The 24,026-nt window shown below is 35.8% G+C and overlaps 1 protein-coding gene across 1 annotated transcript in view; it reads left to right on the forward strand.

Moving 5' to 3' along the window:
• The window catches only part of ADGRG6 (adhesion G protein-coupled receptor G6), a 133,192-nt gene continuing 109,166 nt past the window's right edge, over positions 1-24,026 (forward strand). The window contains exons 1-2 of the mRNA XM_006755376.2: positions 1-76; positions 7,618-7,718. Of these exons, the coding sequence (XP_006755439.1) occupies positions 75-76; positions 7,618-7,718 (103 nt within the window). The 5' untranslated portion in view covers positions 1-74. The remainder of the gene's footprint in view (positions 77-7,617; positions 7,719-24,026) is intronic.

The raw sequence follows: 24,026 nt of genomic DNA on the forward strand, positions 1-24,026 counted from the left end.
GGAGCGGGGAAGCCGGGGGGAGACCCGGAGGATGACCGCGCGGCCCCTGGGGACACCAGCGCAGTGATGCCGACATGTAAGTCTCCCCATCGTCTCAGATTCCGTCACACCTTTACCTGTGCGCCCCCCTCCCCCGCCCCCTCCACGAAGAGATTTGGTGAGGACTTCCACTGTATGGACCAAATAAACCGGTTTGTCTTCAGTGTGCCCCCAGGCCCTGAGGCATGAGCTGTGACGTGTGCGAGTGTGTGTGTGTGTGTGTGTGTGTGTGTGTGTGTGGCTTGCTTTTTTTCCAGGGAGAGGTAAACCTCATATTTGGGCGGCGTAAAGCATAATAAAAAAAAAGGGCAGGGCTTCAAGAATGGGGAAAGCGTGTTTTCGATTCAAATTGAACAAGGAGTAACAGGCCGGGCGCCTGCGTCCAGGGGCCTTGCTCTGCCAGGAAAGCGCTCTCCTGGATCAACACCTGGGGCTTGGAAGGTACCGGTATGCTGAGAAAATGTTGACTTTACACATTGTCACCCTGGACTGGAGGAGTTATTCTTGGATCTTTGGGTTATTCAAATGGTTTTTAAAAAGCGGGCAGAAAAGGTTGTTGTACTTGGTAGATTTAAAAAGTCATTAAGGAATGTGTCATTTATGTGATGGGCTCTGCGGGGGGACTTGTATAGAATTAGAAGTGTGGGGGAGGGTATAGGGCAAAGAGAAGGTTATAATAATAGGTTTTGTTTCTATGGAATTATCATCTAAGTGGTGAGGTGCCTCGGAGCAACCCCGCAGAAGGGCCACCGCACACCGCCTGGCCTTCCAGAGAGGAAAAAAAAAAAAAGGAAGGTTGTTCTCAAAAGAGCCAGGCTTATTTTTGTGGCCAACTCAGAAGTTACTTTTTCTTGTAATATGTAATTTTACCCCTGGTGTTTTATTTAACCTTGGGCAGACACCCTGATAGACTTTTTCTCCCTCCCACTCACTAAGATACAGGAGTTTCTAGAAATTGATAGTCACCCTACCTCCCCCAACTACTGGATCCTTGTTTATTTCCATTTAAATTCCTTCTTTCATTTACTACCTGCAAAAAGACATACCCGCTCATATCTGTTTTTCTCTTCCTTGCACCTTCACCTCCCAGTGTCCCTAGTACACATTTTTAAAATAGGAGCAAGAGCAATGACCGCAAGCCCAGTAGTCTATAGCTCTGTTCCTGGTAGTGGCCAGTACAGTTAGAAGGGAACTACTTATTTTTATTAAAATTGCATGTGAAGTCATTCTTCACTTGTGAGCTTTAAAGTTTCATTTATGCCAGTGGAATCATTAAGGTATAGACTGAATTTATTTTGGGATACAGCCAACAGTCTCATATAAGAGTTGTTCTCATACAAAGGTGACGCATTTTTAATGAATGTGAGTTTGTTCTAAACCTCAGTTTTTCCTGAAAGTATAGTAGGTTTTTTAACAGCAGATATTTGTCTAGCTTACTTTCAGCTTTCCTAGGTTATGTACATCTTGGGGGGGAGGGGGCGTGGGGGGAGCATGTTATACGTAAAAATAAAATATGAGTACCAATTTTTTAAATAAAAGATGTGAAAATGATCAACAGGTAATGGACAAATGTCCTGATTATGAAATGAAGTTATGTAGTCCATTTGAATTTGCACATGATTAAAAAATCTTATGTCATTTTAGAGTGAAAGCATGCATATTTAATCACGTAAAATATAGAATTTAGTACGTTGATTGAGTTCTTTATTGAGCTGTTTTGGCTAGAAGTTTTCCTATTTCTTGACAGATAACTCTTTCTTTTTTCCATTTTGCTGTTTATAATTCACATGGAATGGTTTAAGATGCTCTGATTCTTTTTAGATATTAGTATGTTAGAACATATGGAAATAACACCAACCTTTCCAATGTAAATATTTCTACTGTCTTCTTGGAAAAAAGTTAAAATGAGCAACAAACTGTGTTACCTTTTAAATTGTAATAGATTCAAGTATACAAGCTGATTATATTTTCTGCCTACTACTTGTGGAGAAAGAATATTTATATATCATTGCACTCAAGTTCTGAAATTGTGGACTTTTATAAATATATGTTGGAGTTGTAGGGACTGCATGTTTTTTCATACCCTAGGGAATTTAGTAGGTTTAACAAGACTTGCATTAATTGGTCTCAAGCTGCATGAAGCTACTGTTCCATTTATGGCTTATATAAATTACATGACATTGTGCTTTTCCAAAGTGAATGGTGAATGAGGCTATTGTCTCTTGGCTTATGGGAAATATTAGAAGCTTGTAGTTTTACTGCCTAACTGGACACGTCACTCTGATTTCTGGAAATAATGATTTGAAAGAGAATCAGTTTATATATTAAAAATAAACTTACAGATGCTTCCTTAAACCTGACCATTTTTTTAACTGCCCATATCTTCCAGAGTTTATATTTATGATGGGTTGATTAAAAGTTTCTAAATACAATTTAGATTTTAGACTAAATAGAAAAAGACTTTGTTCAATGTGTGTGGCATGCTTGGGCAAAAACTGTATCTTTCCATGTTCATTTCCAATTGGATGACTATTACATTGTCTACATTGGATGCATACTGAGGAGATAGCATTTAAGGGACATTTCAATTGTAACTGAAAATGCCAATAAACCAAGTGTGGCTACCTGAGTATTAGCCTACTTTACTTTACAGGCATTACTCAGGGTGGAAGTATTCCGTTTTCTTCAAGTTTACTGTATTTAAAACATGTGTAGCAGACATGACAAAGGTTTAACATGGTTAGTATAGAATTGGTAAAAAAAAATTACAAATCAGTAAGAAAAACATTTATATGTAACAGAACACTATACAAATAACTACAACATGCCAATCCAAATAAAGGAAATTCAAATGAGACACTTCTTCTATCAAACTAGCAATGATTTACTCAATAGCAATGAATGTGTCATAAGATAAACATTGATACACTTCAGTGTAAACGCATAGGTGTGTATTTAACTGTACTTAGAAATAATTTTAAACCTACAGAAAAGTTGCAAGAATAGTACAGAGAACACCTGTATGCTTTTACACAGAATCACTTATTATAAATATTTACATAATTTATTTTATCACTTTCCTTCCTTTCTTCTTCCCTCCACCCTGTACACACACACACATACACACACACATACACACACATAATTTTCTTTCCAAAATATCTGAGAGTAAGTTACATACATCAGGGATTTAGGGTGACTTCTTAATTGAAAATTTTATATGTGTAGATTCACATGCAGCTGTAAGAAATAATACCGATAGATCCTGGGTACCCTTTACCCAGTTTCTCCCAATGGTATCATTTTGCTCTAGCATAATATCACAACTGCATGTACTCGTGTGTGTGTGTGTGTGTGTGTGTGTGTGTGTGTGTGTGTTTCTCAAGGGTGCCTTTTAATTTCACCTAAGATACAAGCCAGTTATGCATGTTACAGCTCAAGTAAGAGTCAAGATTTGTACAGATTTGGTTTATTTGAAGAATAAACCCTCCCCCCTTTTTGAAGCAGGATGATCCCAACTTAATAAACAATCTTGAGTAATAGAATAGCATCTCCCTTTTCATTCATTGATCAGACTCAGGAACATGCTCTTTCACCAGAAGAAAAAGTACAATTAGAAGCAGACTTGAATAAACCAAATTTCCATTGTTTTCACTCTGGAAGAATTAAGGCATGGTCTCTGCTACTCCTCACACCCCTTTATGAAAGCGTTTGCCAGGGAAATTCATTTGGGACATGGAGAATGAAGTTAATTCTAATTATTGCTGATATTAATAGACCTAGTAGCATATCAATTTCTCTACTAATTTCAGGATTTATTCGCTAATTTCTCTTTAAACTGTGATGTTTAAAGGAGCTGGTAGGAGCAAATAGATGAAAGATGGTTGGTTTTTTAGATTATTTCAGCGATGAATTTGGATTAAATCATGCCCACAAAGGGTTGTACCCACCTTTAGACAGTTCGTATGAAAGAGTTAAGTTTTCAAGCTTCCCGAGATAGGACTCAGGCATATTGTATTTTGTAGCCTTTACAGATAGAAAAGGAGAAGCGAGTTTGCAATCGAGGTAGTTTGGTTTTCAGAATGACAGTTGAGTTGGAAGCCAGGTGACCTGGGGGCAGGGAGGTCTTTTGGCTCTGTAACCACTGATTTTTTTTTTTTTTGGGGGGGGGGACAAGTGGTTTATCATTATATAGTTCTTTCACCTGTGAAATGATAGGTTTTATTGTGTGATTTTTAGATTCTTTTCAGATTATAAAGTCTGTGACTGTCTTCTACTGAAAAATATCCTTGCTTTCTTCAATAGAACTCGGAGGTCACAACCCAAGTGACACAGATTGTACTATGTTTTTTTGTAGTTTTTACTTAGAACCCTAGTAACCCTGTTTGGGATTTTCCATTCTTGTGAGAAAATTGTTTAAATCTCAGGGATGTGTCTTTGCTAAATGATCCCCTGAGAAGACACACAGTGTTTTCCTTCCTCTGTTCTAGTCTTAATTTATTTGTTTCTGTTCTTCAGTAAACAGTAAAGTGGACGAAAGTTGGCGTGTCATACGGTTTATGTTTGGTTACAAGTACTGGCCCTGTCCTGCGTGCGTTTTCTGTGCAGAATGGTGGAGTCTTCAGAACTGGAATGCATCAAGCCCTGGGTTGTCTGACAGGGCTGCAGGCAGCTTTTGTAAAACAACTTCAGGTTTGGATATGGAATCCATAAATGTCACAACCTTTTATAGTTGAAGAAAGTTGTGTGAGCACGTGAAATAAACAGGATTGAGGGTTGCCAAGCTAATGAATGTAATTCACTGAATCCTGTTCAGAGAGCATTTGAACTGAAAAGGGACCATAAGTCACATGTCAATAGGAAATTGTCACATGGGACTGAGATTAAGAAGCTGGGCCTTCTCCTGGGTATTCTCTTGGGCGTTCCCCCTTCTGTTAATATCTGTAAGGCTGACAAGCCAAGTTTGATTGGTCTGCTCTGGGCTTCAGTTTCCTCCTCTGTGAAATGAGGAGGTTATACTTCATCTTTGGTCCTCTCAGATCAAAACTTCTTTGGATATAGAATTGTGCTTTTGTCTTAGAAGCACAGTCATTCATCTTCAGCATGAATGGGAAATACCTCATTCATCCAGCATCAATGGGAAATGGACACATTCATCCAAATGAGTAAATTTTCTATGTGACAGAAGTTTATCATTTACCCTTTTAAAAGTCCTTACTAAGTGCCAAGTCCTGCTATCGCTAGTTCTTTTTGGTGGAAGAAAAATAGGCTCAGAGTTTTGCCTCACAAACCACACAGTAAATAGAAGCTCCAAGATGTAACTCTGTTATAGTCCACAGTTCACATCCATTATTATGATGATGACTTACTCTACTAGATTGCTTCTCATAAGCAGTTGCACTGCTCTTAATTTCAAATATTTTGGGTGGATGCATTTGAAAACATACCTTTCATACAAAAAAAATCTTTAGACCTTAACCCTGCCCTAGTTTAGAATTTCCATTAGGGGCTGTATGATGCTGGTAATTCTAGTTTGGTGAATTTAAAATCATGGCATGATTATGAGACACTACTTGAAATTTTTGTATTCAAGGCCCAATGAATCATTTATTTTATTTCTGATCCCAGAAGTAGCCATGAAGTCAGTTCATTGGTGTTGGCTTATGGCATTAATCCTGTTGTCCATTCTTATTTTAAGTCTTTTCTTTTGATTTCACTGTGCAGAATGGTGGAGTCTTGGTTGACGGAATAACCACACTTATATTAGTATGCCTGGTATGATGGTTATAATAATGACTAATACTTATAGACTGCTTACTGAGCATCAGTCACTATCCTTAAAAGACATGGTCTTATTTAATCATCCAACAATTCTATGGATTAAATTCCATTGCTGTTCCTAACTTGCTGATGAAAAATAGTAAATACAAGGTGGTCAGGTATCTACTGACCACCAGGGCTAATTCCCCCAGGGCTACATAGTTTATAAGTAACAAAGCCAGGTCCATCTGAGTCTAGGGTATGTTCCTTTTGCTACTTAGATGGTCTCTAACCAAAAAATACAGATTGAAAATGCATGCTTGAGACAAGTGCAAGAATCATTTGATGTCTGTTTTTGCTTGAGTATTTATTTCTCTTTCCACTTTTCTGGTATCCTGTTTAGTATTATATATTTTACTCCAGATGAGCCACCTTCAGGTAGAGAAAGTATCACAGTTGACCTTTAAACAGTATGGGTTGGAACTGCTTGGGTTCACTCATATGCCAATTTTTTTAAAAAAATAAAATAAAAAAATATATATATACACAATTGGCCCTTCATATCTCTGGTTTCCCATCTGAGGATTCAACCAACTTAGATAGAAAACAGTATTTTTGATCTGAGGTTGGGAATCTGAGGGTGCATAAGGCCTACTAGATGCATTGTCCCACACCAGTTTATATAAGGAACTTGAGCATCTGTGGATTTTGGTATCGTTCCAGGGTCCTGGAATGAATCCTCCGAGGATACTAAGAGACAACTGTGGTTAAGATTTTGGGGAGTCATAAGTTATGCACATATTTTTGACTGCACAGTCAGCAGCACCCCTACCCTCCTGGGTTGTCTAAGGCTCAACTGTGCTGTGACCCATAGGTTTCTTATTAGTTGCCCCTCTTTTGGAAATAAAATGACTCTCAGTTACCACTTACAATCAAAGTAACTAACTCTTTTTGGGGAGTTAAGATCTTGAGATTTCTTATTACTACTCATGTATCCTCCTGCTTCGTGACTCTCTTGTCACTAGTTCATTTAGGGTCCTCTTTGGTGACTGACTTTTGTACTTGCTGCTCCTTCACTGACTTGCCTCTTTTGATGGGGTTGAGTCAATGAAAAATATCAAACCACTCTTTTGAGCAAAGATAATATGGTTGTTCTTGTCTAAATCATTATTAAGTATAACTTTGAGCTTAAAGACAAGACCATTAGATATACAGAGAATTATTTGAGAATTTTCAAAGCACCACCCCTCCATGTAATGTCATTTACTAGTCTCTGTAATACATTAATAACTAGAAAAAGACATTAATTAATCTTGTTGGATTGTTAATGATTCAATGCTTTGTTCTAGGGGCAATTTAATTTAATTTTAATTGTCTCCATTTGTGAAGGAGCAGATGTTATACAGTGAAAATATTTTCTTAAAGTCTGAATTTCTGGTAGATTATAGGGGATGTTGATATAATTGTCCTCTTGCCACCTACATGGTCATGTGATGCTAAACTCTGAATCTGAAATTGCTTTATTTTTTAATATTATTTTTAAATTATATGAATATTTCCCCGTGTTCATGCAGAGATCACCTATTATATATTCTCTGAAAAAGAAGGTGCCACCAGATGGCAAGTAAAATAAATGGATTTTTTTTCTTTTGCTTAATTAGCATAAAGGAGGTGATTGGTGCATCACCATTATTTAGAAGCAAGACTGAAAAAGGTTTCTATTTGGTGGTTCCTGCTGGAAACCTATACATTTACTGTTATTGCCCTAATGTTTTATTGAATTCTAAGTGTCCTGATTGTTGCTTTCTTCCATCGCAGGATGTTTCGCTCAGGTCAAATGTGGAGCTGTCCCTGGAAATGGAAGCCAAGTTCCCTTTTGTTCTTATTTGCTTTATCTATTGTCTGTGTTCCTCACTCAGGTGAGTAAGACTTTTTCTTTTTGAAGCCCCCACTTTAATAATTGTCTTCAGTTTCACAGTACTACCTGTTTAAGTAACCTCAATTTTATTTGTTGTCTTCCGCCCCCCTCCGCCCCCCATTTATATCCTTAAGGCTTTTTTTTTTTGCCCATTGCCTCTCATTCCTCTCTGAATTTTATGTGGATAGTATCACTTTGGTCATTGTTTTTATTTTCTAATGAGTATATTTCTTTAATTATCGTTGCATTTCTTCTAGCTTTATTTATTTATCTAGCTTGTGTTGAGTGATGAGAGCTACATATCTGACATTAAAAATGTACTAGCTGTTCTTCTACTATTGAATAAATATACAGTACTTAGTTTTTCTCTTTTTAAGTTTTTATATACTTATTTATAGAAAGCATAGACTTTGCTATTTTTATTTGTCCTGATTTTATTGCCATGTATGAGACAGGGATTTGAAATTAAGTTTTTAGACCTTGAAGTTTATTTAGTTGAGTTAAAATGATATTAAAAAGTTATTTGCAGTATTTTTGGAATTAAAATATCTAATTTTTCCAATTACCATTTTTTTTCTGAAATTTGAAGCAAGACTCTTTTAGCTGTTGTTGAAAGCTAAATTTTCCATAAACATCTAATTATATAAATGAGCCAGTCAGAACCCAAGGAATGTGAACGATGTTTTTAAAAGTAAACTGCTTCTTCATTATCTGGTTTTGTTACTGAGCAAACTACACTTCTCTTAATTCACTTTATTTTATTCATCTTTTACTGCTTTATTCATTTTATATTTTTCTTTTGAATAAAATCATTATTCATGAAGTTTATGTACTTATTGCTTGGATTTAACCAAGATTGTATACATTCTATAATTACAATATATCTGTATGTTATTATAAATAATACATTTAATAAATCACATAAGTAGATTATTTGTTAAAATTGCTTACTTATAGATCAAGAAACTCAACTTGCCTTGCATATATAAGTGCTGTTTTATAGTCATCAGGTATGTAAGAGTCTCAGCCTCTTGCTTGGAAAACACCTGGCACTGATTTAATGGCTTCAAAACAAAACTTATCATTTAGTGAATCTTTTGCTTTTTTGTTTCAATTTCATTACAAACTCATCCTTTCTGTTATGTTTATTGCCAGAAAGAGGAAACAAACTTGTAAAGGAATCTGAAAATTAAATGTATATTGGACTTTTCTGATGTACATAGTGTTAAACAATTTTTTAACTTTCAAAAGTGATACTCCAAGAACCAATTCCACGATGTAAGATAAATTAAGAAATTAAAATTAGTTGTAGTCTGTTTAGTTTCATTTGCTTTCTTTTATTGTTTAAAGTATTATAAATAGTAGTACATATGTACTACTATTTTCCACCTTTTTTCCACCATTGACCTTCCCCTGGCCTCCCCTACTCCCAGATTTACCTCCTCTTCCAACCCTTCCTGCCTTACTGCTGAAGTTTGACAGTCTGTTCAATGCTTCTTTGTCTCTGTATCTATTTTTGTTCATTAGTTTATGATATTCTTTATATTCCACAAATATGTGAGGTCATGTGATATTTATCTTTCTCTGACTGGCTTATTTCACTTAGCATAATGCTCTCCAGGTCCATCCTGTTGTAAATGGTAAGAATTCCTTCTTTTTTATAGCAGCATAGTATTCCATTGTGTAGATGTACCACAGTTTTCTAACCCACTTATTTGCTGATGAGCACTTAGGCTGTTTCCAAATCTTAGCTATGGTGAATTGTGCTGCTATGAACATAGGGGTGCATATATCCTTTCTGACTGGTGTTTCTGTTTTGGGGGGGATATATTCCTATAAGTGGTATTACTGGGTCAAATGGCAGTTTCATTTTTAATTTTTTGAGGAAACATCATACTGTCTTCTACAGTGGCTGCACTAGTCTGCACTCCCATCAGCAGTGCAAGAGGGTTCTTTTTTCTCTGCATCCTCACCAGCACTTGTCGTTCGTTGATTTGTTGAAAGACATTCTGATAGGTGTGAGGTGGTACCTCATTGTTGTTTTGATTTGCATCTTTCGGATGACTTTGAGCATGTTTTCATATGGTTCTTGGCCTTCTGTATGTCCTCTTTTGAAAAATATCTATTTAGATCCTTTGCCCATTTTTTGGATTGTTTATCTTCCTTTTGTTAAGTTGTATGAGTTCCCTGTAAATTTTGGAGATTAGACCCTTATCGGAGATAACACTGGCAAATATGTTCTCCCATGCAGTGGGCTTTCTTGTTGTTTCGTTGATGGTTTCTTTTGCTGTGCAGAAGCTTTTTTATTTTGATGTAGTCCTATTTATTTATTTTCTCCTTAGTTTACATCGCCCTAGGAGCTGTATCGGTAAAGATATTGCTACGACAAATGCCTCCTATTTTGCTGCCTATGGATTCGTCTAAGGTTTTTATGGTTTCCACTCTTAATATAGCTACAATCAAAATGCTATGGAAGGTTTCAACAGTAAACTAGGAGAAGTGGAGGACCGAATTAGTTTCATTTTTGTTAGGTCATGGCATTTGTAAATTTCCAAGCCCTCTTTAAACTTTATATTGGGATTTTTATTTTAGATGTCAACTTTTTAATTGATATATGCACATTCATTATTTTAGTCACTGAATAAATGAAATAAAACATATTTTAGACTAATTCAAAGGAATCAACTATGCTGAGAGAGGAGAGAGGGAAGGGAAAGCGCCAAGGGTACAGAATTTAAAGAGGCATTCGTTCTCAATGTCATAGGAATCAAAGTACTTAAATATGTTTTTAATTTACTGTTTCACACAATAAACCCCCTTTAACAATTTCTTTAAGTAGCCAACACTTTACATGCACCAGGTAATAATACTTTGTGACAGATAGTTAATGTGTTTGCTCATAAATCAGTATAGTTAAAAAATTGCATATTAAAGCTTTAGATAGATCTAATTTTCAAAGTCCTATCTTTAAATCAGAGTGTACCACCACTATATTTTCAAGAACATGTAGTGCTTCACTGTGATGGTATTTCTCTATAAATCCACCCTTTGACTTTTTTCATTTTTCTGGATGACCCTTAGGCGATTTTATTGTGTCTAGTAGCTTTAAATGGCATCTTGACGTCAATGTCTGCTAAATCCATATCTTTAACCCTGGCCTCTTCCTGGACCCTGGAGTCACCTCTTGGGTTGCTTAACCTCATGTGCACTTGAATATATAATAGTCTTCAAACTTCACATGTGCAAACAAGATTCCCGATTCCTATCTCTTATTTGCTCCACTCTCAGTCATTACAGTCCAATCTACGATAGTGCCGTAACTATTTTCTAGACCCATTGGCCTTTCTGTTCCTTGACCATACCTTCTGGGCCTTCTTCTTCCTTATCTACACACACTTGGTTCTTTTTTGATACTTAGGTCTTAATTATTATCACCTCAGATAAGCCTTCCTGTTCTTCAATTCAAAGGAGCCCCATTATCACTACCATACTACGCTTTAGTGACAGTCTGCAGATTTTGTTTGCTTTCTTGGTTGTTAATGCTTTGTTAATTTGACTTTGACAGCCAGGTTGGAGAGTTGGCAAAACCTTTTTTTTTAAAAATATATTTTATTGATTTTTTACAGAGAGGAAGGGAGAGAGATAGAGAGTCAGAAACATCGATCAGCTGCCTCCTGCACATCCCCCACTGGGGATGTGCCCGCAACCCAGGTACATGCCCTTGACCGGAATCGAACCTGGGACCTTTCAGTTCGCAAGCCGATGCTCTATCCACTGAGCCAAACCGGTTTCGGCTGGCAAAACTTTTTTGATGGTTAAGATTGACATGTAGTTCAGATGATTAAAAATTAGAATCCTGTTGCGTAATTTGGATAATATCCATAGTTGAATTCATATAACAGAATTGCGGCATTAACTCTCCTGGTAGGTAAGTTAAGATTTTTATTTTCACAGGGCATTTACAAAGCAAATAGTATATAAGGTTTGTGTCCTTTGGGGTTTTAAAAAGAAATGCAGAAAAAGAATGTGGTGTCTCTTGACAAATGATGAATATAGCTTTTAATACGAGCTACAATAAAATAACAGCTGAATATTTCAGCTGATCTTGTGAAAGTGCAAATTACAAAACCTGATTTTTTTTACCCCCAGCTTGACAATATTTAAAAGGTTGATAACATATAGCAGTATCAAAGTTGCTGGAAAAGGGCACACACTAACACTGTTGGTTCTGTCTTTTGGGAAAGTAATTGGCAGAATTTTTTAAAAAGTAAGAATGTATACTCTCTTTGACATCACTCCCGCATATAGGCATCTATCCTATAGAAGTAAAAAACATAATAAATTTGTAGACAAACATGCGCTAGTATTTTAACTGTAACATTGTAATAGCAAGCTGTCGGTAAATACTCTAATTGTTCATCAACAAGGAAATGCTTGTATAATTTGTTTTACATTAATAGCGTGACATACTGTGCAGCCATTCAAAACAGTGTGGTCAAATTGTGTATATTGGCTTGGAAAAATGTTTATGATAATCTTAAAAAGCAAATTGCAGAACAACGTGAGATTATCCCAGATTTGTAATAGGTTGTATTACAAAACTGGGGTATGTTATGCAAATGTATGTGTGAATAAGACTGTGTAAACATATTAATAAAACATGGAGTGATACACAATAGGCTTTAAAGTGGGTTATCTCATGGGTTAAAATAAAATCTCAGGGGCATAAGATGGGTTATCTCAAGGTTGGAGTGAGAAAGAGGAAGGCAATGGAACTTTATACAATTGAGTTATTTGCCTTGTTACAATGAGCATGTATTACTTTAATACTTTGGAAAACCCAAAAAATTTTATCCAGTTCTTTGGTTTAAAAAAAGAAGCTGCATTAAAAAGAATGGCCAGAGAGACTGTGAAAGTGTATGAATATTATACTTTTCTGTTAGTCACCGAACTGTTACTCTGGCTCTTTCTTCATTTGATAAGAATGTCTGAAAGGTGTTTCAAATAATAACTTCTTTTTATGTAGCATGACACTCCATGACTCTGAAGATGAATGATGATATCTCAAGCAGACAGAGGTTATGACTTCAAGTAGAGTGGGAAACAACCAGTCAAGAGCCAACGAATTCCTAGGCAACCAGGGGCCTGTTTCCACACAGATAACCTTAGTCATGAGCACTGCGGGAGGACCCTCCCTCCTCTCCTGAAGAGTGATGATATCAGCAGATTATTTCAAAGCTCAGTGTTGTTCTGATGTTTATGATACATAACTAAAAGGGGAAACATTTCTGAAAGTACAATGTGACTTGAACTTTGAGCTTTCTAGCCCAGAGCACAGAACAGTTCTGAAAGGTGAGTGATTGGGCAAAAGGAACCTTGTGACTCTTTTTGTTTGTGTCTTCATTTTTCTCTTGTAGAATGAGCAGTTATTCTGTAGTGTCGATTACATTACATTTGGTAGTTAAGTGTTAGACATAATTTTGTACATATGTTTATATTTGACTGAAAGACTTTCAAATGCATACATAGAAAAATTATCCTTTTATAAATCTGCAAGTTTTTTAGCCATTTTAGCCTTAATGTGTGCTCAAAATTACTAATCAAATGTATCTGAAAGATTAAAATAAGATATAATTATACAAACTATTCTTATCAAGTGAAAAAAGAGCCAGAATAATGATTGGCTAACAGAAAATCATAATAGTTAATCATTTTTTGGGTCCAAGTGCTCCAAATTATCCTGTCTGAAGCTTTCAGCTGACGGCTATTGTCCCATTCTGCATGTCAGATTAGATGAGCCAACGTGATTGGATAAGGAAGTCCTAGAAAGCTGTGTACACAAGTTTCTTTGGGGAATCTTCCCTGATAATTTTATTCATATACTTTTGAGATAACCTGAATTTGATGTAGGTAAAAATGAGACCTTACACTAGGGTCATCAACTCCATGACATAAAAGTGGATTAGGGATGACAACACCACAGTGACAATTTCAAATGACTAAGCAGTATGATGGGGGTTATAGGTGAAGCTGATACACAGGAGGGGTTTGGAAGAGAGGGTGTCAGACAAGAGTCCTGCTTTTCACCGGTCAGGGCACACTTATCTCCAGCGTGATTGTCAAGCTGTAGAGAGTTCCTAACAGCTGATCTGGGCAGGTGGATCTGCATGGTGATACAGGCCTCGAGCAATCTGAGGAATGTTTCAGGGCTTCTCGGTCGACACTGTGTTACGTGAAGCCACTGGGGGTGGTTGGACTGCAGCTGTGGACACATGTCCTTTGTGTCAGCCACACCTTGTTGCTTTTGCATAAAAATCTTGTTTTTTAAGAGTAAATACTGCCAAATAAAAAAAATTAGAGAAACAGCATATTTACTTTGGAGTAGCAAAGTCAATAGGAAAAAGCTATAGATATTTCAACAGTGGTCATTTAGTAACAGACTTATTCTAAGTACCTCAGAGAGCAGAGAGAGGGCGATTGAGTCAGTGCTTCAAGTTCCAAATGACTCTCTTAGTAATTGGTTGCCCCAAAATAAAACCAGCTGTCCTTCAAATTCCTCCTCATCGCTGGATTCAGGACATGAAAAAGGAATCTTAATAATGAAGAGGAATTTGTACTAAAATCCTTGAAGGCTTTCTCAGCCTACAGTTAAATCAGAGAGTGAATGTGTATGTTATATAGTCTGTTTTGTATATACACAGAATGCCATAGTGTGTATATTTTACCTCAAAAGTTTTACCTTAAAAGTTTCTTCTTTGTGCATTTCCTTTCACTTTAGCAGGTAACTTTTATACTGAATTAGAGTTAGAAAAGTTATTTTTTCTAACTTTCTTAGAAAAGATAAAACTGAGGACTCTAGACTGTGAAAGGTACAAAATTTTCTGCCAATTCCAAATAATTCTTTAAGAAATTTTCCTTTTCTTTTCAGCAAGTAGAATTTGTGCTCTTTGGCACCATTCTTACTAAGATTGCAAAAGCATAGTATTCAGTAAGTAAAGAATGTGGGGAAGAACCCCCCAACGAAGGAAAAGCTAATTTATTTCAGCTTTAATGAATAAGTATATTTTACAGGGTGGGGCAGCAGGGAGGAACGTACGGAGGTTAGGTGAGAAAATATATTAATCCCACAATGAGCATGAAGCCACAACATTAAAACCTTCTTTTTTCCTCTACTAAACTAAGACGATTACACACCTGAAAAGAATATAAGGTCATTTGTCAACATATGGATGGTGGCTACCATCAGTTCAGATTAACCTTTTTATCCATTTTCTGAAAACAAAACAGATTTTTTTAGAAAAGAAATAAAGTAGTCCAATAGGGACTACGTTCCACGATATTTTTTATGGTAAAAACTAATTATCTTGATTTTTAAAAAGTCATTAAATATTTATAGCCAAGCTTTCTGAAAACAAAACAGATTTTTAGAAAAGAAATAAAGTAGTCCAATAGGGACTACGTTGCCATGATATTTTTATGGTAAAAACTAATTATCTTGATTTTTAAAAAGTCATTAAATATTTATAGCCAAGTAATACTTTTAGATAAGCTTCTTTTTCATAAAAATAGTTTGATTATGATACATTGTATGTCAAAATATCTTGGGGTACAGACCTGGCTGGTGTGGCTCAGTTGGTTGGGCATCCCGTGCACTGAAGGGTTGCAGGCTCCATCCCTGGCAGCGTGCAGGAGACAGCTGATCGAATGTTCTGCTCGCTCCGAGATAGTTCTCACTCTCTCCCCTTCTCCTTTCTTCTCTCTCTAAATACCAATTAAAAACTTTAAAAAATATTGGGGTACAGCCATGTCTAAACCGCTTCATCCTAAACTTGTGGTTTAGAAATGATACACTTTTTAAAAAATTACAAAATTTTCTTTAATAAATCAACTGTTATGAGTCAGAAAAGAGGCCTCCTACTAATATATTCTGCCCTAAGCTTGGTGTTGCTAGTTTAGATAAAGAAAGTGTTTGCACTAGAGCCAAGGGAATGGATTGTGCCAATGCACTTCAAATTCAGATTTTTTTCTCTTTATTTTAAAAATTACACTAATTACTATTATTGATCTGGGCAAAGCTACAAGAATGAGCTAATGCTCACAATTTTTGCAAATCCCCAAACAGAAGGATCTTTTTAGAAGGTTCTTTACCTGGTCAAAGATTTCAAGAATATTGTTAAAGTAAAATGAAAAAAAAAAGAACATACTCTGAATGAGAATATTAATCACTGCTTTTAAACACATGCACAGTTCCTTCCTTTACTTATTTTTACCTTAAATATATGCACAGAAATATGGCATTGAAGCAGTTGATACTGGCTCCTAATGAGTACATGTAACAGTTTGATGGACTTTTGGCTTTCTTGAACATAATTTTAAAGCAGAGGATGAGAGTTTTCCTTAAATATATGCATAGAAATATGGCATTGAAGCCGTTGATACTGGCTCCTAATGAGTACATGTAATAGTTTTGATGGATTTTTGGCTTTATTGAACATAATTTTAAAGCAGAGGATGAGAGTTTCCCACTTATAGTGATTTCAGTGGCTTCAGTAGCCGTACTGTAGGGGCAAAAAGCTGGATTTTTGGATATATTTTGCCTCCATGTTGACTTTTTAAAGAGAGAATGAGCTCCAAGTATACCCACTAAGGCGTGGGGGAATGTGTTGGCCACCCCTTCCTGAACTCTCTTATGCAGACTCTGTACACCAATTGTGTCCTGGCTGGCTCATCAGAGATCAATACTACCCTTGTACTTAGACTGTGAATCACATCTCTCTTTAGAATTGTAACCTGAAAACCTGTTATTTGTAGGAAGTTCATGACCACAAATACTGTTGCAATACTGATGAGGTACAAATATTTCAATAAGCAATAGGCTCGTGGTTCTTCTCTCAGAGCCTTTGCTATCTTGACATAGGATTTATTCCTTCCTGTTCATCAAGCCCCGAGACTTTCCTTGGTGTTTGGTTAGGGCTCTCATTATTTCTCATCATCCAACTTGCTTACGTGACACACACACACACACTTTACATAGGTCTGCCTCTTTTAGTAATCATCTATATATACAAAAGCCTAAGCGACCATTTCACCAGTAGTTATGGCACGCACTGACCAACAGGGGGAAGGTGCTCAATGCACCAGCATGGAAATATGGAACAGACTGATGAATGTCCGAGGGAAGCGGGGAGGGCGGGAAGAGATTAAACAAAGATCTTATATGCATACTCGAGGCCCAGTGCACGGATTCATGCACCAGTGGGTTCCCTTGGCCTGGCCTGCGGGGATTGGGCTGAAACTGGCTCTCCAACATCCCCTGAGGAGTCCTGGATTGCAAGAGGGCACAGGCCAGGCTTAGGGACCCCATCAGTGCACAAATCTGTGCACTGGGCCTCTAGTTTTAGAATAAAGCTATCTCTAAATGTGCATCCACTTCTTTTTTAAAATTCAGATATAATTGACATATAACATTAAAGTATGCAACCATATTTTATATTTAAATTGGTGCCTGTTTACAAACACGATGCTATCTAGGATTGTGCTGACACAGAAGAGGTTTTCAGTAAATGATCAGTGTCTGAATCAACTTGCTTTCCTAGCTTTCCTTCTGTGACTTTGGGCTTTCTTTAGCAGGATAAGTCCAGCAGATCTGAGGGTTAGGTATTCTTAATCAAAGTCCCCCCGCCCCCATTATTAAAGCAAGTTAAACATTTGTGAGAGGATTATATACCTAAAGGAGTTACATGGAGATCAACAGTTAGTATTGTTACTCTTACTCTTAGACACATTTAAAAGCTAAGGCTACGTCATTAATATCATAATAATATTTGAGAATTATGTGTGTGTATCAGGTTTTTTTACATGTATATCAGCCTCTTTTAAAAGTCCTCCCTATGCAGAGCAAAGTCATGGATCTTAGTGTCCAGGAGACCAACATGAGACAAATAGGAAGCATTGTGATACATAGTCAGATAGAATTGCAAAGTTTATCAAAGGGTAATAAGAGCTCTCAGAAAAGTTTTCATGGAGGAGGTAATGTCTAAACTGGTTTTTAATGTTTTCAAAACCAATGAGTCAATCCTTCTATCTTTGTGAAAGACCAGCTATTTGAGAGGACACTTCATAAAATTTTACAATAACTATTTGTGCCAAAAGAAGAAAGTGGTCACTCTAAATGAGTAAATAACCAGAATAGTATATTTATTTTTACTCCATTCCAAGGGCTGAGTTTCTCATGGAAACACAGTTTTTCTAAGTGCCAAACAAATCTCATCACTATTAAAATGTACAGTTAAAAAATAAGTATTTTGTTGAAAATATAAAACGTGATTACCTTGTGAATTTTTTTCAGCTATTCCCCCCTTTTCCCTTGGGAGAGCTTCCCCACATTTATCCCCATTATCACCAGTATCTTAAACTTTTTATCTTGGTTTATACCTTCTCCAGCTAAGTCTACAAACATATTCAGAACAAACAGAAATTTCTTTTCAAAACCAAAAATTTCCACCCCCCCCATCAATTGCTTTTCATCTTCTAGGAAAAAGTTTACTTGTCTTTCCCTTCATTTCTGAATGTCTTAAAAAATGGATTATTCTATTTGGGGGATGCATTAGGTATATCAACTTTGTGTGTGTGTGTTTGTGTGTGTTTGTGTGTGTGTGTGTGTATGTGTGTGTGTGTGTACAATTATAGGGCTGTCTAAAGATCTCTTGAGTAGTTTGTGCTTCTCCAAAGGTTTTTATTTTAAAAAATTAATAGACAGAACATATTTGCTTTAATATTTGTTATTAAGGGGACAAGAAAACATGTTCTTCATAGACAGTTTTAGGATAAAATTGGGTCACAAAATAAGATGACTAATGATTTAGAATTCAGTCTGTTTACTTCTTTAAGCCCACTTTTAGACTATCCCTTTTTGCAGCAAGGTTTTCATATTCTTCAAAATGACTTTTTTGGCTGTCTCCGACTTCTTAGCAGCTTCTATTACTTCTTTGCTTTTTATTTCTCATTTACATCAGTTTTGCATCCTGGTTTGCCTGGTGGGATCTGTTTCCCATTCTTATTTCTTTCCTGTGGAAGACTTTTCAATATTCCTATCATATCTTAAAAACTTCTATATGATAGTTGTTAGGATATTTAATTCAAAATGGTTGGTTGAAGCGAAACTGAAAGATTTATCTTTATTGTCTGTTCACTGTGTGTGCCTGGCTTTACTGTACTTTATATTTGTTATAATGATGTTTGAAATCGCCTTGCACTGGGCATTTTTGGCAGAATCACATTTAAAACTCCCATTTGTGGGAAGCAGAGATACATAAGATAAAAATTTAGTGCTGTAAGTGCAAATTATCATTGTTTGGGTCAGAACATACAGTTTAACAGGCTTTGTTAAAATAGATGTCTTTTAGCTCTTAGAGCAGAATATATATACAAAATCAATTTTGTTATTCATATGGTTAGATTTGAAATCTAATAAAATTGATCATGTGGAATTTTGTTTCCCCTATTATGAAAGAACTTCTTATTTTTTTTTCAAAAGTAAGACCATAGTTACTTCAAAGTATTTTAAATTTTAGTAACCCTAGTTAAAAATGAAATCAGAAAATATGTTATGGCATACTTCAGATTAAAAATACAAATGAATCCCGTATTGTTTGAGAGGAAAACGTGGTGTTTGAAAAATATTTAAAATAATTAAAATCTATGTTGGATTTTATTTAAACTTGAACTGCACATACCAGGCATCAAGGAATTTTTTGATGCATCTGAACTAATGGTGAAAAAGTTGGTTCGCTATCAATCCTGCTGCTAACTTGACTCTGAGTAACTTGATCCATCAGTAACATAAGTTAAATGCTGACTCCGAAACAAAATTTCACAAGATAGTCTTTTCCAGTCAGAAATACCTACTCAGTGGGTCCTGGGGCTTTGTTCCTTGTGGGCTCCAGTAGGAGGGGACAGTTAATACACCTGGTTTGAACCATCTGCAGGATCTTTTAGGTTCTATTTCTGGCAGAGTCAGCAGAGAGGATGGTTAGAAGTGGTCAGACTGGAGAGATGATTTCTGTTTTTCTGACTGCATATCCCCAATGTCATTTGATCAAACAATAACTTCAGTTCTCATTTATTCAGTAGATGAATGTGGCACGGCTCGAAATTCTTCATAAGTTGAGAAAGGATCCTATGAATTTGGTTTGTTATGCTGAATTCTCTTTCTGTAATTTTAACATACACTGAGTGGCCAGATTATTATGACCACCTGACGTTTGTAGGCAAATTAGCTATCTAATACATTTTATAATATCTATCAAGCTTTTTAAAGTTCTTTGGCTAGGAGGAGCCTGTGGGTAGCAGCACAAAATAATTTCATTGCAGAAATGGTTACAATATGTAAATATTAAAGACAACCTAAATCTCCAACATCAGGGGATTTGATAAATTATGGTGTATTTACATAGTGAAATGGTACATGTCTTCCTAACTTTATTTTTTTCAAATGTTTAGTGAAATGGGATAAAGATTAAAATGTAATTGAAAAGAGCAGGACATCACACTATGAGCAGTATGGTTTTTTAAAACATTTGAGTTTAAAAAACACACAACAGAATAGAAAGAAATACAGTGAGATAGCAATCTCTGTGTTCATAAGATTCAGATATCCTGCTTTTTTAGCATATCTTTTTTCCCAACAATAAGTACTCATAGATTTCACAGTAATGTAAGATTAATGCATACTCATTTTTTGCAGTTTTATATAAGGATATGATTATAATACTCCTTGGTTACATACTATATATGTGTGTATATGTGCAAATATAATATAAACATACAATGCACATTGGTTATATATGTTTATAAAATCCCTAATCTTAATTCTAGTAGTTAAGGTTTTTGCATAAGAAAACTGGTTTCAATAGTGGTAATCTCACCTTGAAAACAGGAAATTACCACTTCATCTCTGTTAGGTTGCCTAGAATTAAAAAGGCTGAAAAATACTAGTTTTGGTGAAGATGTGAACAACTGGAACTTTCAGACATTGCTGGAGCAAGTGAAAAATGATACAACCACCTTGGAAAATAGTTCAGTAGTTTCTTAAAAGTAGATGTTTCTTAAAAGTTTATGATTTAATAATTATATCAGTGGTTATTTATTAGAAGGAAATGAAAACAATTGTCCACAAAAAGACTTCTATAAAAATTCCATAATATTATTCACAATAGCCCCAAACTTGCAAAAATCCAAATGTTTGTCAGGAGACAACTGGATAAACAGACTTCACTGTACTGATAAAATAGAACACTATTCTGCAACAACCAAAGGAATGAACTTCTGATACATGCAGCAATGTGAATGGTGATCTCTCTAGCATGTAGAGCAAAGAAAAGAGAGAGTACATAATCTATGATTTTATTCAGATTGAATTCTAGAATAGGCAAAACTAAGCTATATTGATAGGGATCAGAATAGTTGTCACCTCCAGGGAGCAACTGATTGGAAGGAGGCACAGTAAGATACACTGGGTTGATGGAAATGTTCCAAAATTTGGTTGGGATATAGTTACATGGGAGTATATATCCATCAAAACCCATTGAACAGCACATTTAAAATATATACATTTTATTGTATGCCAATTATGCCTCAAAAAAAATCGGCTACTTGGAAAAGTACTGTTATTAGTTCTAGAACACAGTAAATAGAATTACAGCGTCCCCATAGCAATCAGGACTTTACTAGCTATATCAAGTATTATATAAGAGCTTCTAAAACACACCTCTTTGTTCTATTTTCTAGGTTTTGCTTTTGTTTTGGCCAGCAGGAAAAGAATATTTTGTTTTGCTTTATATGGTTTAGTTATGCTTATTGAAATATTTTCAGTACTTAAGCATATCCTTTTATGTGTGGGGGAGAGGGGTGTGGAAGAGATTTCTGCAAATGATATGTTTCTCTGAGCTCAAGTGTAAGCTTCCATTTCACCCTTCTTTAGCCTCTACACACATTCAAAAGTTCAAGTTATTAAACCTTTGCCTGGCAGCTTTGTTTCCTTGAGAGCTCATTTCCTCCATTTAATAAAAATGCATGCAATGATCATTGTATCATTTTTTCCTATTACTCATATTTTTCATATATATATTGGATCTTGCTTTTTAATTATGATCTTACTGGAGATTGATTAATATTGTTGGCTTGTTACCATTAATAAAAATGAAAGATAAAAAAGGGTGGCCCAGGAAAACTTAATCTATTTGCTGTAAGCATGTTCTGTCTGTTCATTGTGTTTTATCTTCACAGAGCTGTTTATCATTTACTATAAAGCGATTTGTGCTCTTTTTCACAAACACGTGATATCTGTGAAAAACTCCACAAACCTTTTTGGTAAATTTATTTGCTCAGCAATATAAAGCATGAACCAAAAAGTACATTTCAATCAAACACTTGAAAATTCCGACCTCGAGTAGACTCAGCATCTGGTGAGTGGTTTCTGAGGGGTTATTTGTTCTGCCCTGGTCATGGACTTGAGAGGTTTACTTGGATAAATGGTGGGTTGAAAGCATCCGTCAAGACAGTCTCATTTCTGAAGAAGCACCTGCTCTGACTGCATCCCTGGATAAAGGTCACTGTTTGCCTAACAAGATTATAATGAGAATGTGGCCATTGATGGGAGCAGAGTAATGGGAGCCATAATCATCAACTGTTAATATTAAGATCCCAGATGATGCACAAATTATACAAAAACATCTTGTGGAAGTGAGAAGGTATTCTTATTGGATAGATAGTTTGAGGAAGTACTATGTATAATTCAGTAAATTTAATAAAAAATATCACAAGTTCAGACTTTAATAAATATTACGAAAGGGTGGCATCCAGCTTTTACCTTAAAGTCTGATCTCATTTCTGAGTTTTGGACAAGCTGATTTAAGCAGATGTTTTGCTGCAGGATCTATGCTACTAGTTATAATATTATTGGCTCTAGCCATTGAATAGGACAGCATTCTATTTTCCTAAAAATCTTCATTTACTATAGAGATACTTTGAAACCAAAAGCCTATCTGATAATGGGATGGGGAACATTTTATGGATGTTCTACCTTGTGAAGCCAGTTACCTGCACAATGGCTAAAGTTCCGTCAGGCAGAAATGGGGTTACCTCATGTATTTCTTTTCTCTCAAGGAGTAGAAAATAGTTGCTTCATATATTTTGTCCACTTATATTTTTGTTTATGCTGGAAGTGGAATGATACAATAATTGTTATTTTCTCCAGGCTGGAGCCAGGAGACTACCATTTTATTTGAACTTTAAGTAGGCTTACATTTATATACCAATCTTTCGACGTAGAGTTAAGATCTTTTCTTTGAGGATAGATCTGCTCATTGGAGCTCAGTGTTGTCTCTCTTGCATCAGTTATGCCCAGAATGTGTCATCAGTGATTTTTAGTTTTGATTTTTTTTTTACAGTGGAAGGAGATTGCTTATCAAGTGATATGAACATAGATTCCTATTTTTAGGACTTTTACCATCAATCAGCTATGTTTTCCTTACCTTTATAAAAACTTTCCTAACTATTCAACCAAGGTTTCCTAAGCCCATATATTTTTTTATGTTCATTATTTTATTGGTTTATGTAATATACAATCACATTTGCAATGGAATATGAAGTACAACTAGCAAAATATGGTCTGGGAACAAACAATCTAATAAGAACAACTCAACTCACGGGAGCGGCTGTTCACAGAGCTGTTAGTTTAGAATATTGGGCTTGTTGTATCATTCAGTATGTTTTAAGGAGAGGGTCATGCGAGTAGGTCACCTGGGGAAAAAATTCAGTGCAGGTTGGTTAGGGGAGCTTCTCATGAGCCTCTGTGCCGCAACCCAAGCTCTTTCTCCTGGCTTCAGTGTGTCCCTGGTATAATTATTTTTCTTCTTTTCAGAATAAAAATTCCAGAGGCGTCTTTGACTCTTCCTTAGCAACACTTCTCTGAGATCTAACCCATTGCTAAATCTTGGAGCATCTCGTGCATCTTTCTGTTTTTTTTTTTTTTTTTTTTTTTTTTAGAATGAGCTTCATTTTAATGCAGACCCTTACTGCTTCTTGCCTCAACCTTTGTAACCTGGTGCTGTTGCCTCCTGTCTTTCTTTGTAATCTACTAATAAACCACTTTCATGTAAACATTTCTTTTTTTTTAAATATATTTTATTGATTTTTTACAGAGAGGAAGGGAGAGAGATAGAGAGTTAGAAACATCGATGAGAGAGAAACATCGATGAGAGAGAGACATCGATCAGCTGCCTCCTGCACATCTCCTACTGGGGATGTG

The sequence above is a fragment of the Myotis davidii genome, unplaced genomic scaffold (genome assembly GCF_000327345.1).
Source record: "Myotis davidii unplaced genomic scaffold, ASM32734v1 scaffold292, whole genome shotgun sequence".
NCBI classification, from domain to species: Eukaryota; Metazoa; Chordata; class Mammalia; order Chiroptera; family Vespertilionidae; genus Myotis; species Myotis davidii.